Source organism: Oncorhynchus mykiss, chromosome 10, assembly GCF_013265735.2.
Source record: "Oncorhynchus mykiss isolate Arlee chromosome 10, USDA_OmykA_1.1, whole genome shotgun sequence".
In the NCBI taxonomy this organism is placed as follows: Eukaryota; Metazoa; Chordata; class Actinopteri; order Salmoniformes; family Salmonidae; genus Oncorhynchus; species Oncorhynchus mykiss.
Window position 1 is genome coordinate 812,828 of NC_048574.1, and position 14,322 is coordinate 827,149.

The window sequence follows — 14,322 nt, forward strand, 5'->3', positions numbered from 1 at the left end:
CTATGGTTTTTACCTGTTTATTTGTAGTTTTTCATGTTGTTTGTCTGTAATTTGTGTAATGACTTGGTGCTGCCTATCTTGGCCAGGACGCTCTTGAAAAAAATATTTTAAATCTCAATGAGCCCTTCCTGGTTAAAAGGTTAAATTTTTAAAAAGACATAAAGCCTTGTTGATATTTATAATATAAGTGACATTTAAGCAGACACTTTTAGCCAAAGCAACTTAAAGTCATGCGTGCATACATTTAACATATGGGTGGTCCCCCCCGGGAACTGAACCTACAACTCTGAACGGAGGGAGTGCTATGCTCTACCAACTGAGATACAGAGGGCCACAGACAAGCTTACTGTACTCTGGTTCCTTGAACTTACACCACACAGTTACTTTAGTGATCGTTGAATTATGTGCTCCACACATATTCTTGGCTTCACAGTAGAAGAGGGTATTGTCCGCCCAGATTTTGGTCCTCAGGACCGGCCCATAGCCTGTAGATCTGGTGTCACCCGCTCTCACTGAGTACCAGCGGTAGCTGATCCCTGGTGGGTTGGCATCACTGCTGCAGGTCAGAGTCACTGAACTGCCTTCTAACACTTCGCCAGAGGGAATCACAGATACTGACGTGTTCCTGGGAGGATCTGGAAGGAAAATAAACAAAAAAATTATCATCTTATCATGTCAACAAATTAATAGAACCAATTAATGTCAACAGAACAGCAACAAACACAAAGACAAACACAAGCTGACAGATTATATATATTTTTAATTAAGAATACAATCCAATAAAAAAGGTCAGAGGTGAGGGTGATAGTTTTTTATATTTTTTTTATTTTATTTATCCGTTATTTTACCAGGTAAGTTGACTGAGAACAACGTTCTCATTTGCAGCAACGACCTGGGGAATAGTTACAGGGGAGAGGAGACTGAGAACAACGTTCTCATTTGCAGCAACGACCTGGGGAATAGTTACAGGGGAGAGGAGACTGAGAACAACGTTCTCATTTGCAGCAACGACCTGGGGAATAGTTACAGGGGAGAGGAGACTGAGAACAACGTTCTCATTTACAGCAACGACCTGGGGAATAGTTACAGGGGAGAGGAGACTGAGAACAACGTTCTCATTTGCAGCAACGACCTGGGGAATAGTTACAGGGGAGAGGAGACTGAGAACAACGTTCTCATTTACAGCAACGACCTGGGGAATAGTTACAGGGGAGAGGAGACTGAGAACAACGTTCTCATTTGCAGCAACGACCTGGGGAATAGTTACAGGGGAGAGGAGGGGGATGAATGAGCCAATTGTAAACACTGACAACTTTTCAGAAAGTTGTCCACCATTTTTGTTGTTGTTACAGCCTGAATTTAAAATGAATTAAATTGAGACGCTGTGTCACTGGCCTACCCACAATACACCAGAATGTCACAAGGGAAATATACTCTTTTGGATATATATATATTTTTTTAAGTATTACAAATGGAAAGCTGAAATGTCTTGAGTCAATAATGATTCAAACCATTTGTTATGGCAATCCCTACATAAGTTCAGTAGGGAAAATGTGCTTAACACTCCGTGTGCAAATTATAGTGTTCAACGTGATTTTTAAATGACTTCCCCATCTCTGCACCCCCCAACACATACAATTATCTGTAAGGTCCCTCAGCCGAGCAGTGAATTTCAAACAGAGATTCAACCACAAAGACCAGGGAGGTTTTCCAATGACTCGCAAAGAAGGGCACCTATTGGTAGATGGGTCAAAATTAGAAAAAAAACAGACATTGAATATCCCTTTGAGGAAACCGCTCAGGGATTTCACGATGAGATCAATGGTGACTTTAAAACAGTTAAAGAGTTTAATGGCTGTGACGGGAGAAAACTGAGGATGGATCAACAACATTATAGTTACTCCACAATACTAACCTAAATGACAGAGTGAAAAGAAGGAAGCCTGTACAGAATGGAAATCCCTGAGTGGTTTCCTTCCTCTCCTGCGACCGAGTTTGGACGGACGCCTGTATTTTTGTAGTGACTGTATTTATTGATACACCCTCCAAAGTGTAATTAATAATTTCACCATGCCCTAAGCGAGTGTGAGGTAGTCATAAAAAACCCATCTTATTTAACACTATTATTGCAAATGAAGGGAGTCCATGCAAATTGTTATGTGAAATGTTAAGCAAATATTTACCCTTGAAATTATTTAGGCTTGCCATAACAAAAGGGTTGAATACTTAATAACTAAATTTTAACTTTCAATTATTTATTAATCTATCAAAATGTATAAAACCATCATTCCACTCTGACATTATTGAGCTACTAGGTGTAGGCATGTGCCAAATCATCTACAAATAATCCACATTCAGACTATAACACAACCAAAATGTGTAAAGAAAAAACAATCAAGGGGTGTGAATACTTTCTGAATGCACTATGGGGGGGGGGGTGCTCAACCTTCACTTCATCACTTAACATTATGCAACACTTCCAGTAACAGCTGGCACAACTACAACATATTTTAGACCACGCACCCCAAATATGCTAATAAGCCCCAACACTTCAAGTAACAGCTGGCACAAATACAACATATTTTAAACCATGCCCCCAAATATGCTAATAAGCCCCAACACTTCCAGTAACAGCTGGCACAAATACAACATATTTTAGACCATGCCCCCAAATATGCTAATAAGCCCCAACACTTCCAGTAACAGCTGGCACAAATACAACATATTTTAGACCATGCCCCCCAAATATGCTAATAAGTCCCAACACTTCCAGTAACAGCTGGCACAAATACAACATATTTTAGACCATGCCCCCAAATATGCTAATAAGCCCCAACACTTCCAGTAACAGCTGGCACAAATACAACATATTTTAGACCACGCCCCCAAATATGCTAATAAGCCCCAACACTTCCAGTAACAGCTGGCACAAATACAACATATTTTAGACCAAGCCCCCAAATATGCTAATAAGCCCCAACACTTCCAGTAACAGCTGGCACAAATACAACATATTTTAAACCATGCCCCCAAATATGCTAATAAGCCCCAACACTTCCAGTAACAGCTGGCACAAATACAACCTATTTTAGACCATGCCCCCAAATATGCGAATAAGCCTCAACACTTCCAGTAACAGCTGGCACAAATACAACATATTTTAGACCATGCCCCCAAATATGCTAATTAGCCCCAACACCTCCAGTAACAGCTGGCACAAATACAACATATTTTAGACCAAGCCCCCAAATATGCTAATAAGCCCCAACACTTCCAGTAACAGCTGGCACAAATACAACATATTTTAGACCATGCCCCCAAATATGCTAATAAGCTCCAACACTTCCAGTAACAGCTGGCACAAATACAACATATTTTAGACCATGCCCCCAAATATGCTAATAATCCCCAACACTTCCAGTAACAGCTGGCACAAATACAACATATTTTAGACCATGCCCCCAAATATGCTAATAAGCTCCAACACTTCCAGTAACAGCTGGCACAAATACAACATATTCTAGACCATGCCCCCAAATTGCTAATAATCCCCAACACTTCCAGTAACAGCTGGCACAAATACAACATATTTTAGACCATGCCCCCAAATATGCTAATTAGCCCCAACACCTCCAGTAACAGCTGGCACAAATACAACATATTTTAGACCATGCCCCCAAATATGCTAATAAGCCCCAACACTTCCAGTAACAGCTGGCACAAATACAACATATTTTAGACCATGCCCCAAAATATGCTAATAAGCCCCAACACTTCAAGTAACAGCTGGCACAAATACAACATATTTTAGACCATGCCCCCAAATATGCTAATAAGCTCCAACACTTCCAGTAACAGCTGGCACAAATACAACATATTTTAGACCATGCCCCCAAATATGCTAATAATCCCCAACACTTCCAGTAACAGCTGGCACAAATACAACATATTTTAGACCACGCCCCCAAATATGCTAATAAGCCCCAACACTTCCAGTAACAGCTGGCACAAATACAACATATTTTAGACCAAGCCCCCAAATATGCTAATAAGCCCCAACACTTACAGTAACAGCTGGCACAAATACAACATATTTTAAACCATGCCCCCAAATATGCTAATAAGCCCCAACACTTCCAGTAACAGCTGGCACAAATACAACATATTTTAGACCAAGCCCCCAAATATGCTAATAAGCCCCAACACTTCCAGTAACAGCTGGCACAAATACAACATATTTTAGACCATGCCCCAAAATATGCTAATAAGCCCCAACACTTCCAGTAACAGCTGGCACAAATACAACATATTTTAGACCATGCCCCCAAATATGCTAATAAGCTCCAACACTTCCAGTAACAGCTGGCACAAATACAACATATTTTAGACCATGCCCCCAAATATGCTAATAATCCCCAACACTTCCAGTAACAGCTGGCACAAATACAACATATTTTAGACCATGCCCCCAAATATGCTAATAAGCCCCAACACTTCCAGTAACAGCTGGCACAAATACAACATATTTTAGACCATGCCCCAAAATATGCTAATAAGCCCCAACACTTCAAGTAACAGCTGGCACAAATACAACATATTTTAGACCATGCCCCCAAATATGCTAATAAGCTCCAACACTTCCAGTAACAGCTGGCACAAATACAACATATTTTAGACCATGCCCCCAAATATGCTAATAATCCCCAACACTTCCAGTAACAGCTGGCACAAATACAACATATTTTAGACCACGTCCCCAAATATGCTAATAAGCCCCAACACTTCCAGTAACAGCTGGCACAAATACAACATATTTTAGACCAAGCCCCCAAATATGCTAATAAGCCCCAACACTTACAGTAACAGCTGGCACAAATACAACATATTTTAAACCACGCCCCCAAATATGCTAATAAGCCCCAACACTTCCAGTAACAGCTGGCACAAATACAACATATTTTAAACCATGCCCCCAAATATGCTAATAAGCCCCAACACTTCCAGTAACAGCTGGCACAAATACAACATATTTTAAACCATGCCCCCAAATATGCTAATAAGCCCCAACACTTCCAGTAACAGCTGGCACAAATACAACATATTTTAGACCAAGCCCCCAAATATGCTAATAAGCCCCACCACTTCCAGTAACAGCTGGCACAAATACAACATATTTTAAACCATGCCCCCAAATATGCTAATAAGCCCCAACACTTCCAGTAACAGCTGGCACAAATACAACATATTTTAGACCAAGCCCCCAAATATGCTAATAAGCCCCAACACTTCCAGTAACAGCTGGCACAAATACAACATATTTTAGACCAAGCCCCCAAATATGCTAATAAGCCCCAACACTTCCAGTAACAGCTGGCACAAATACAACATATTTTAGACCATGCCCCCAAATATGCTAATAATCCCTCCGCCAGCACATTGCCCCACCCACATTTCAAGGTTCAGAAATGATTGTTCCTTACATTGAATATATTGGGTAGAAAATGTCCCGTTATACTACATCTTTACCCATAAAGGCACTGACCATTAGCATGCGAGTTACCTAACAACCATAAATGCATCTAAAGTATCATATATGTACGGAGCATTCAGAACGTAGTCAGACCCCTTCCATTCTTTTCAACATTTTGCTACGTTACAGCCTTATTTTAAAATGTATTAAAACATTTCTTTTTTTTTCTCATCAATCTACACACATTACCCTATATAAAAAAAACAGGTTTTTATACATTTTTGAAATATCACATTTACATTAGTATTCAGACCCTCTACGCACGCTGCAACCACCATGCTTCACCGTAGGGATGGTGCAAGGTTTCCTCCAGATGTGATGCTGCCACCACCATGCTTCACCGTAGGGATGGTGCAAGGTTTCCTCCAGATGTGATGCTGCCACCACCATGCTTCACCGTAGGGATGGTTCAAGGTTTCCTCCAGATGTGATGCTGCCCCCACCATGCTTCACCGTAGGGATGGTTCAAGGTTTCCTCCAGATGTGATGCTGCCACCACCATGCTTCACCGTAGGGATGGTGCAAGGTTTCCTCCAGACGTGATGCTGCTGCCACCACCATGCTTCACCGTAGGGATCGTGCCCGGCTCAGTTTGGCCGGGCGGCCAGCTCTAGGAAGAGTCGGTTCCAAACTTCTTCCATTTAAGAATGATGGAAGCTACTGTGTTCTTTGGGACCTTCAATGCTGCCAGAATTGTTTGTTACCCTCTCTCAGACCTGTCCTGTGACACAATCGTGTCTCGGAGCTCTACGGACAATTCCTTCAACCTCATGGCTTGTTTTTTGCTCTGAGATGCACTGTCAACTGTGGGACCTTATATAGACAGGTGTGTGCCTTTCCAAATCATGTCCAATCAATTGAATTTACCACAGGTGGACTCCAATCAAGTTGTTTAAACATCTCAAGGATAATCAATGGAAACAGGATGCACTTGAGCTGAATTTCGAGCCTCATAGCAAAGGGTCTGAATACTTAAGTAAATAAGGTATTTCTGTTTTTAATTTTAAACAGCCTGTTTTTGCTTAGTCATTATGGGTTATTAGATGGGGGGGGGGGGAAACATTATAATTTCATCCATTTTAGAATAAGGCTGTAACGTAACAAAATGTGGACAAAGTCAAAGGGTCTGAATACTTTCCGAATGCACTGTATAACTGTCCAACCTGTTATTGGTTCTACATGGAACCAGAGGTTTCTTCATGAGGGGATTATAAACAAAAAAAAGGGTTGTACGTGGAACTCAAAAAGGTTCCCCCATAGGGACAAATGACAGAATGTCTATTGTTTTTAATCTTTTAACGATCTTTCTCAATTGTCATCATACCCGCAGAGCCGGTGGTGTAGCGGGAAATTCAGTTCACTGGCAACAAAGAGGTTGTGAGTTCAAAGTCCCAGTGAGATTGACTCCCAAGTAATCAGAATACCGTAAGTAATCAGAATACAGGAAGTAATCAGAATACAGTAAGTCATCAGAATACAGTAAGTAATCAGAATACAGTAAGTAATCAGAATACAGCAGCATACTGTCCTTAACAGTAATAATTCCTTAAAAATGCAGCAATGTTTTGTATATTTACCATATTTCCACTGCAATCAGTAACTGGAATTTTTTTTTTTACAGTGTAATGAAGAACCCTCTGGTTCTATCAGTGTAATGAAGAACCCTCTGGTTCTATCAGGGTAATGAAGAACCCTCTGGATCTATCAGGGGAACCCTCAGGCTCTATCAGTGTAATGAAGAACCATCTGGATCTATCAGTGTAATGAAGAACCCTCTGGTTCTATCAGTGTAATGAAGAACCCTCTGGATCTATCAGTGTAATGAAGAAACCTCTGGATCTATCAGTGTAATGAAGAACCCTCTGGATCTATCAGTGAAATGAAGAACCCTATGGTTCTATCAGTGGAACCCTCTGGATCTATCAGTGTAATGAAGAACCCTCTGTTTCTATCAGTGGAACCCTATGGTTATATCAGTGTAATGAAGAACCCTCTGGTTATATCAGTGTAATGAAGAACCCTCAGGTTCTATTAGTGTAATGAAGAACCATCTGGATATATCAGTGTAATGAAGAACCCTTTGGTTACATCAGTGTAATGAAGAACCCTCAGGTTCTATCAGTGTAATGAAGAACCCTCAGGTTCTATCAGTGTAATGAAGAACCATCTGGATCTATCAGTGTAATAAAGAACCCTCTGGTTCTATCAGTGGAATGAAGAACCCTCTGGATCTATCAGTGGAATGAAGAACCCTCTGGATCTATCAGGGGAACCCTCTGGTTCTATCAGTGGAACCATCTGGTTCTATCAGTGTAATGAAGAACCCTCTGGATCTATCAGTGTAATGAAGAACCCTCTGTTTCTATCAGTGGAACCATATGGTTCTATCAGTGTAATGAAGAACCCTCTGGTTCTATCAGTGTAATGAAGAACCCTCTGTTTCTATCAGTGGAACCCTATGGTTCTATCAGTGTAATGAAGAACCCTATGGTTCTATCAGTGGAACCCTATGGTTCTATCAGCGTAATGAAGAACCCTCTGGTTATATCAGTGTAATGAAGAACCCTCTGGTTCTATCAGTGGAACCCTCTGGATCTATCAGTGTAATGAAGAACCCTATGGTTCTATCAGTGGAACCCTCTGGATCTATCAGTGTAATGAAGAACCCTCTGTTTCTATCAGTGGAACCCTATGGTTATATCAGTGTAATGAAGAACCCTCTGGTTCTATCAGTGTAATGAAGAGGCCTCTGGTTCTATCAGTCTAATGAAGAACCCTCATAAATCTAGTCTTTAGCCACACCCCACCAGTGAAGTAGTTCTGACCCACTGTTTGGAATACACTGATCTGAATACTCACTAGTGCAGACCGTTCCTTCCACCCCACCTTGACACAGGGTACCTGAAACACACAGCAGTTCACTATCAGGACCGGACAGCAGGGTTTGGGGTCAATTCCATTTCTATTTGACCCCAACCCCGCTGGATAGATGGCTTGGACAACAAACTACTAAGTTAGTAAAAAGATTACCAGTTTATAATTATTAAACCTTTTCCCAATTGATTAACCATTAACCATTGACCATTAACCATTACAATTGACATAATCTGAGGCCGTATTTATAAATAAATGCTCATCTAGGATTAGGTTCCTCCTGTTAATGTTAATGTAATCTTTATTTATTTATTCTGATCTTAAAGGCTAAACTGATCCTAGATAAGCAGTCCTACTCCGAATCGCTTCATGAATATGGCCCCTGAAATGTCCTGGACCTGCCCACTGCTCTTAGTGATCTGACAGGATGTTTTCATTTCAAGCTAAATTCCAAGAAATTGGTTACGTTGTGACTGGGAGGAAACAGGCAAAACAGCAGTTTTTCTGGAACTGAGTTAGTGATCTCTGTTCCCAGGGCTGGGTTCAACAGGACTGAGTTAGTGGTCTCTGTTCCCAGGGCTGGGTTCAACAGGACTGAGTTAGTGGTCTCTGTTCCCAGGGCTGGGTTCAACAGGACTGAGTTAGTGGTCTCTGTTCCCAGGGCTGGGTTCAACAGAACTGAGTTAGTGGTCTCTGTTCCCAGGGCTGGGTTCAACAGAGCTGAGTTAGTGATCTCTGTTCCCAGGGCTGGGTTCAACAGAACTGAGTTAGTGGTCTCTGTTCCCAGGGCTGGGTTCAACAGAGCTGAGTTAGTGATCTCTGTTCCCAGGGCTGGGTTCAACAGAACTGAGTTAGTGGTCTCTGTTCCCAGGGCTGGGTTCAACAGAACTGAGTTAGTGGTCTCTGTTCCCAGGGCTGGGTTCAACAGAACTGAGTTAGTGGTCTCTGTTCCCAGGGCTGGGTTCACCAGAACTGAGTTAGTGGTCTCTGTTCCCAGGGCTGGGTTCAACAGAACTGAGTTAGTGGTCTCTGTTCCCAGGGCTGGGTTCAACAGAACTGAGTTAGTGGTCTCTGTTCCCAGGGCTGGCTTCAACAGGACTGAGTTAGTGGTCTCTGTTCCCAGGGCTGGGTTCAACAGAACTGAGTTAGTGATCTCTGTTCCCTGGGCTGGGTTCAACAGAGCTTAGTTAGTGGTTTCTGTTCCCAGGGCTGGGTTCAACAGGACTGAGTTAGTGGTTTCTGTTCCCAGGGCTGGGTTCAACAGGACTGAGTTAGTGGTCTCTGTTCCCAGGGCTGGGTTCAACATAACTGAGTTAGTGGTCTCTGTTCCCAGGGCTGGGTTCAACAGAACTGAGTTAGTGGTCTCTGTTCCCAGGGCTGGGTTCAACAGAACTGAGTTAGTGGTCTCTGTTCCCAGGGCTATGTTCAACAGGACTGAGTTAGTGGTCTCTGTTCCCAGGGCTGGGTTCAACAGGACTGAGTTAGTGGTCTCTGTTCCCAGGGCTGGGTTCAACAGGACTGAGTTAGTGGTCTCTGTTCCCAGGGCTGGGTTCAACAGGACTGAGTTAGTGGTCTCTGTTCCCAGGGCTGGGTTCAACAGAACTGAGTTAGTGGTCTCTGTTCCCAGGGCTGGGTTCAACAGGACTGAGTTAGTGGTCTCTGTTCCCAGGGCTGGGTTCAACAGAACTGAGTTAGTGGTCTCTGTTCCCAGGGCTGGGTTCAACAGGACTGAGTTAGTGGTCTCTGTTCCCAGGGCTGGGTTCAACAGGACTGAGTTAGTGGTCTCTGTTCCCAGGGCTGGGTTCAACAGGACTGAGTTAGTGGTCTCTGTTCCCAGGGCTGGGTTCAACAGAACTGTTCCCAGGGCTGGGTTCAACAGGACTGAGTTAGTGGTCTCTGTTCCCAGGGCTGGGTTCAACAGGACTGAGTTAGTGGTCTCTGTTCCCAGGGCTGGGCTCAACAACCCAATACAATACTGACACTGAAGGAATAAACATCACATCATAACCTACGTTTATTGACAAATTGATCATTTTTGAATTGCTCTAAAAATTGAAAAAAAATCTTCCTTCTCAAACTTGACCTTAACATATATTAGAAATAAATGTGTAGCAAATTAAATAAAAACCTGTCAGCAGCCAGCCCAGAAAGATGAGTCTCTCTGCGCCTTTCATCTCTGCACGGGGTGAGAGAGAGACACACACACACACACACACACAACGATATAATCAGCAGACACTGTCACTACATGACCATCATAAAGGCTCAGTTAGTCATCAATGTAAAACAAATAAATAATAATCGTCACATCAAAAAAAGTTTCAACTAAATAATATCATAAGTTCCTATAACATCCATACATGTTCAACCAGTCATTGTTGTTTTTGTCACACTGATTTACTGTAAATACACAATAAATCAACCTACCATGTAAAGTTTCCAACACCTAGAAATGTAAAAAATTAAAAAAAACACACAAAAAAAACTGATTTAAAAACTCAACGATTTGTCCTAATGATAATTCCTCTGATGGAAATGGTGGTCCTTCTCATTCTTCACCCAGACACAGAGTGGTCCCGTCGTCAAGCACGAATACAGACTAAACTTACGTCATTAGTATCCATCAATAGCGTTCAAATAAATGGCTTGAAAGGAATAGGCCGAGGGCTACATCTGCTGGCTGTTCAATACAATTATATCAGCTACTAAAAACGGGGGAATTCCAAGCCGTGTTATGTGCACGTCAATGAAACGTAAATTCACTTTTGTTTTAATGCGCTTTTCTCTCTACCCGTATTCTGACCTGGAATTTAAGCATGATAATAGCATACAAATCACCAAGGGCCCGAATCTGATTTAGGAAATTAAATTGCCTTAGTTGGGGGCATTTTAACGGGCTTTGCAGACATGGTTCCCTTTGCTCGCGCTGAATACATCTACCTCGCGCTGAATACATCTACCTCGCGCTGAATACATCTACCTCGCGCTGAATACATCTACCTACACCGCTGAAAACACTCCCACTTGCTGGCCAACAGAGTGTCTCATGGAGTTTTCATTCAATCGGGTTTTCAGTACAGTTATCTTAACTATCCCTTTAAAGCTGCAATATGTAAGTTTTTTTACAGTAGAGAGGCTATATACAGTAGAGAGGCTATATACAGTAGAGAGGCTATATACAGTAGAGAGGCTATACACAGTAGAGAGGCTATATACAGTAGAGAAGCTATATACAGTAGAGAGGCTATATACAGTAGAGGCTATATACAGTAGAGAGGCTATATACAGTAGAGAGGCTATATACAGGAGAGAGGTTATACACAGTAGAGAGGCTATATACAGTAGAGGCTATATACAGTAGAGAGGCTATATACAGTAGAGAGGCTATATACAGGAGAGAGGTTATACACAGTAGAGAGGCTATATACAGTAGAGAAGCTATATACAGTAGAGAGGCTATATACAGTAGAGAGACTATATACAGTAGAGAGGCTATATACAGTAGAGAAGCTATATACAGTAGAGAGGCTATACACAGTAGAGAGGCTATATACAGTATAGAGGATATATACAGTAGAGAGGCTATATACAGTAGAGAAGCTATATACAGTAGAGAGGCTATATACAGTAGAGAGGCTATATACAGTAGAGGCTATATACAGTAGAGAGGCTATATACAGTAGAGAGGCTATATACAGTAGAGAGGCTATATACAGTAGAGAGGCTATATACAGTATAGAGGATATATACAGTAGAGAGGCTATATACAGTAGAGAAGCTATATACAGTAGAGAGGCTATATACAGTAGAGAGACTATATACAGTAGAGAGGCTATATACAGTAGAGAAGCTATATACAGTAGAGAGGCTATACACAGTAGAGAGGCTATATACAGTATAGAGGATATATACAGTAGAGAGGCTATATACAGTAGAGAAGCTATATACAGTAGAGAGGCTATATACAGTAGAGAGGCTATATACAGTAGAGGCTATATACAGTAGAGAGGCTACATACAGTAGAGAGGCTATATACAGTAGAGAGACTATATACAGTAGAGAGGCTATATACAGTAGAGAGGCTATATACAGGAGAGAGGTTATACACAGTAGAGAGGCTATATACAGAAGAGGGGCTATATACAGTAGAGAGGCTATACACAGTAGAGAGGCTATATACAGTAGACAGGCTATATACAGTAGAGAGGCTATATACAGTAGACAGGCTATATACAGTAGAGGGGCTATATACAGTAGAGAGGCTATATACAGTAGTGAGGCTATATACAGTAGAGGGGCTATATACAGGAGAAAGGTTATACACAGTAGAGAGGCTATATACAGTAGAGAGACTATATACAGTAGAGAGGCTATAGACAGTAGAGAGGCTATATACAGTATAGAGGATATATACAGTAGAGAGGCTATACTCAGTAGAGAGGCTATATACAGTAGAGAGGCTATATACAGTAGAGAGGTTGTATACAGTAGAGAGGCTATATACAGTAGAGAGGCTATATACAGTAGACAGGCTATATACAGTAGAGAGGCTATATACAGTAGAGAGGCTATACACAGTAGAGAGGCTATTTACAGTAGACAGGCTATATACAGTAGAGAGGATATATACAGTAGAGAGGCTATACACAGTAGAGAGGCTATATACAGTAGAGAGGCTATATACAGAAGAGAGGCTATATACAGTAGAGAGGCTATATACAGTAGAGAGGATATATACAGTAGAGAGGCTACATACAGTAGAGGGGCTATATACAGTATAGAGGCTATACACAGTAGAGAGGCTATTTACAGTAGAGAGGCTATATACAGTAGAGAGGCTATATACAGTAGAGGGGCTATATATAGTAGAGGGGCTATATACAGGAGATAGGCTATATACAGGAGAGAGGCTATATACAGTAGAGAGGCTATATACAGTAGAGAGGCTATATACAGGAGAGAGGCTATATACAGTAGAGAGGCTATAGACAGTAGAGAGGCTATATACAGTATAGAGGATATATACAGTAGAGAGGCTATACACAGTAGAGAGGCTATATACAGTAGAGGCTATATACAGTAGAGAGGTTATATACAGTAGAGAGGCTATATACAGTAGAGAGGCTATATAAAGTAGAGAGGTTATATACAGTAGAGAGGCTATACACAGTAGAGAGGCTATATACAGTAGAGAGGCTATATACAGTAGAGAGGATATATACAGTAGAGAGGCTATATACAGTAGACAGGCTATATACAGGAGAGAGGCTATATACAGTAGAGAGGCTATACACAGTAGAGAGGCTATATACAGTAGAGAGGCTATATACAGTAGAGAGGCTTATACAGTAGAGAGGCTATATACAGTAGAGGCTATATACAGTAGAGAGGTTATAGACAGTAGAGAGGCTATATACAGGAGAGAGGTTATACACAGTAGAGAGGCTATATACAGTAGAGGGGCTATATACAGTAGAGAGGCTATGCACAGTAGAGAGGCTATATACAGTAGACAGGCTATATACAGTAGAGAGGCTATACACAGTAGAGAGGCTATATACAGTAGAGAGGTTATATACAGTAGAGAGGCTATATACAGTAGAGAGGCTATATACAGTAGAGAGGCTACATACAGTAGAGGGGCTATATACAGTATAGAGGCTATACACAGTAGAGAGGCTATTTACAGTAGAGAGGCTATATACAGTAGAGAGGCTATATACAGTATAGGGGCTATATACAGTAGAGGGGCTATATACAGGAGATAGGCTATATACAGGAGAGAGGCTATATACAGTAGAGAGGCTATATACAGTAGAGAGGCTATATACAGTAGAGAGGCTATATACAGTAGAGAGGCTATATAAAGTAGAGAGGCTATATACAGTAGAGGGGCTATATACAGTAGAGAGGCTATA

The 14,322-nt window shown here is 41.5% G+C and overlaps 1 protein-coding gene across 1 annotated transcript in view; it reads right to left on the reverse strand.

Annotated features, from left to right (window-relative positions):
- The window catches only part of LOC110534824 (B-cell receptor CD22), a 30,914-nt gene extending 19,878 nt beyond the window's left edge, over positions 1-11,036 (reverse strand). The window contains exons 1-4 of the mRNA XM_036989440.1: positions 10,832-11,036; positions 10,533-10,580; positions 8,390-8,431; positions 372-635 (exon numbers count right to left, since the gene is read on the reverse strand). Coding sequence (XP_036845335.1) covers positions 372-635; positions 8,390-8,431; positions 10,533-10,578 — 352 coding nt within the window. The 5' untranslated portion in view covers positions 10,579-10,580; positions 10,832-11,036. The remainder of the gene's footprint in view (positions 1-371; positions 636-8,389; positions 8,432-10,532; positions 10,581-10,831) is intronic.
- Between the last annotated feature and the right edge of the window lie 3,286 nt (positions 11,037-14,322).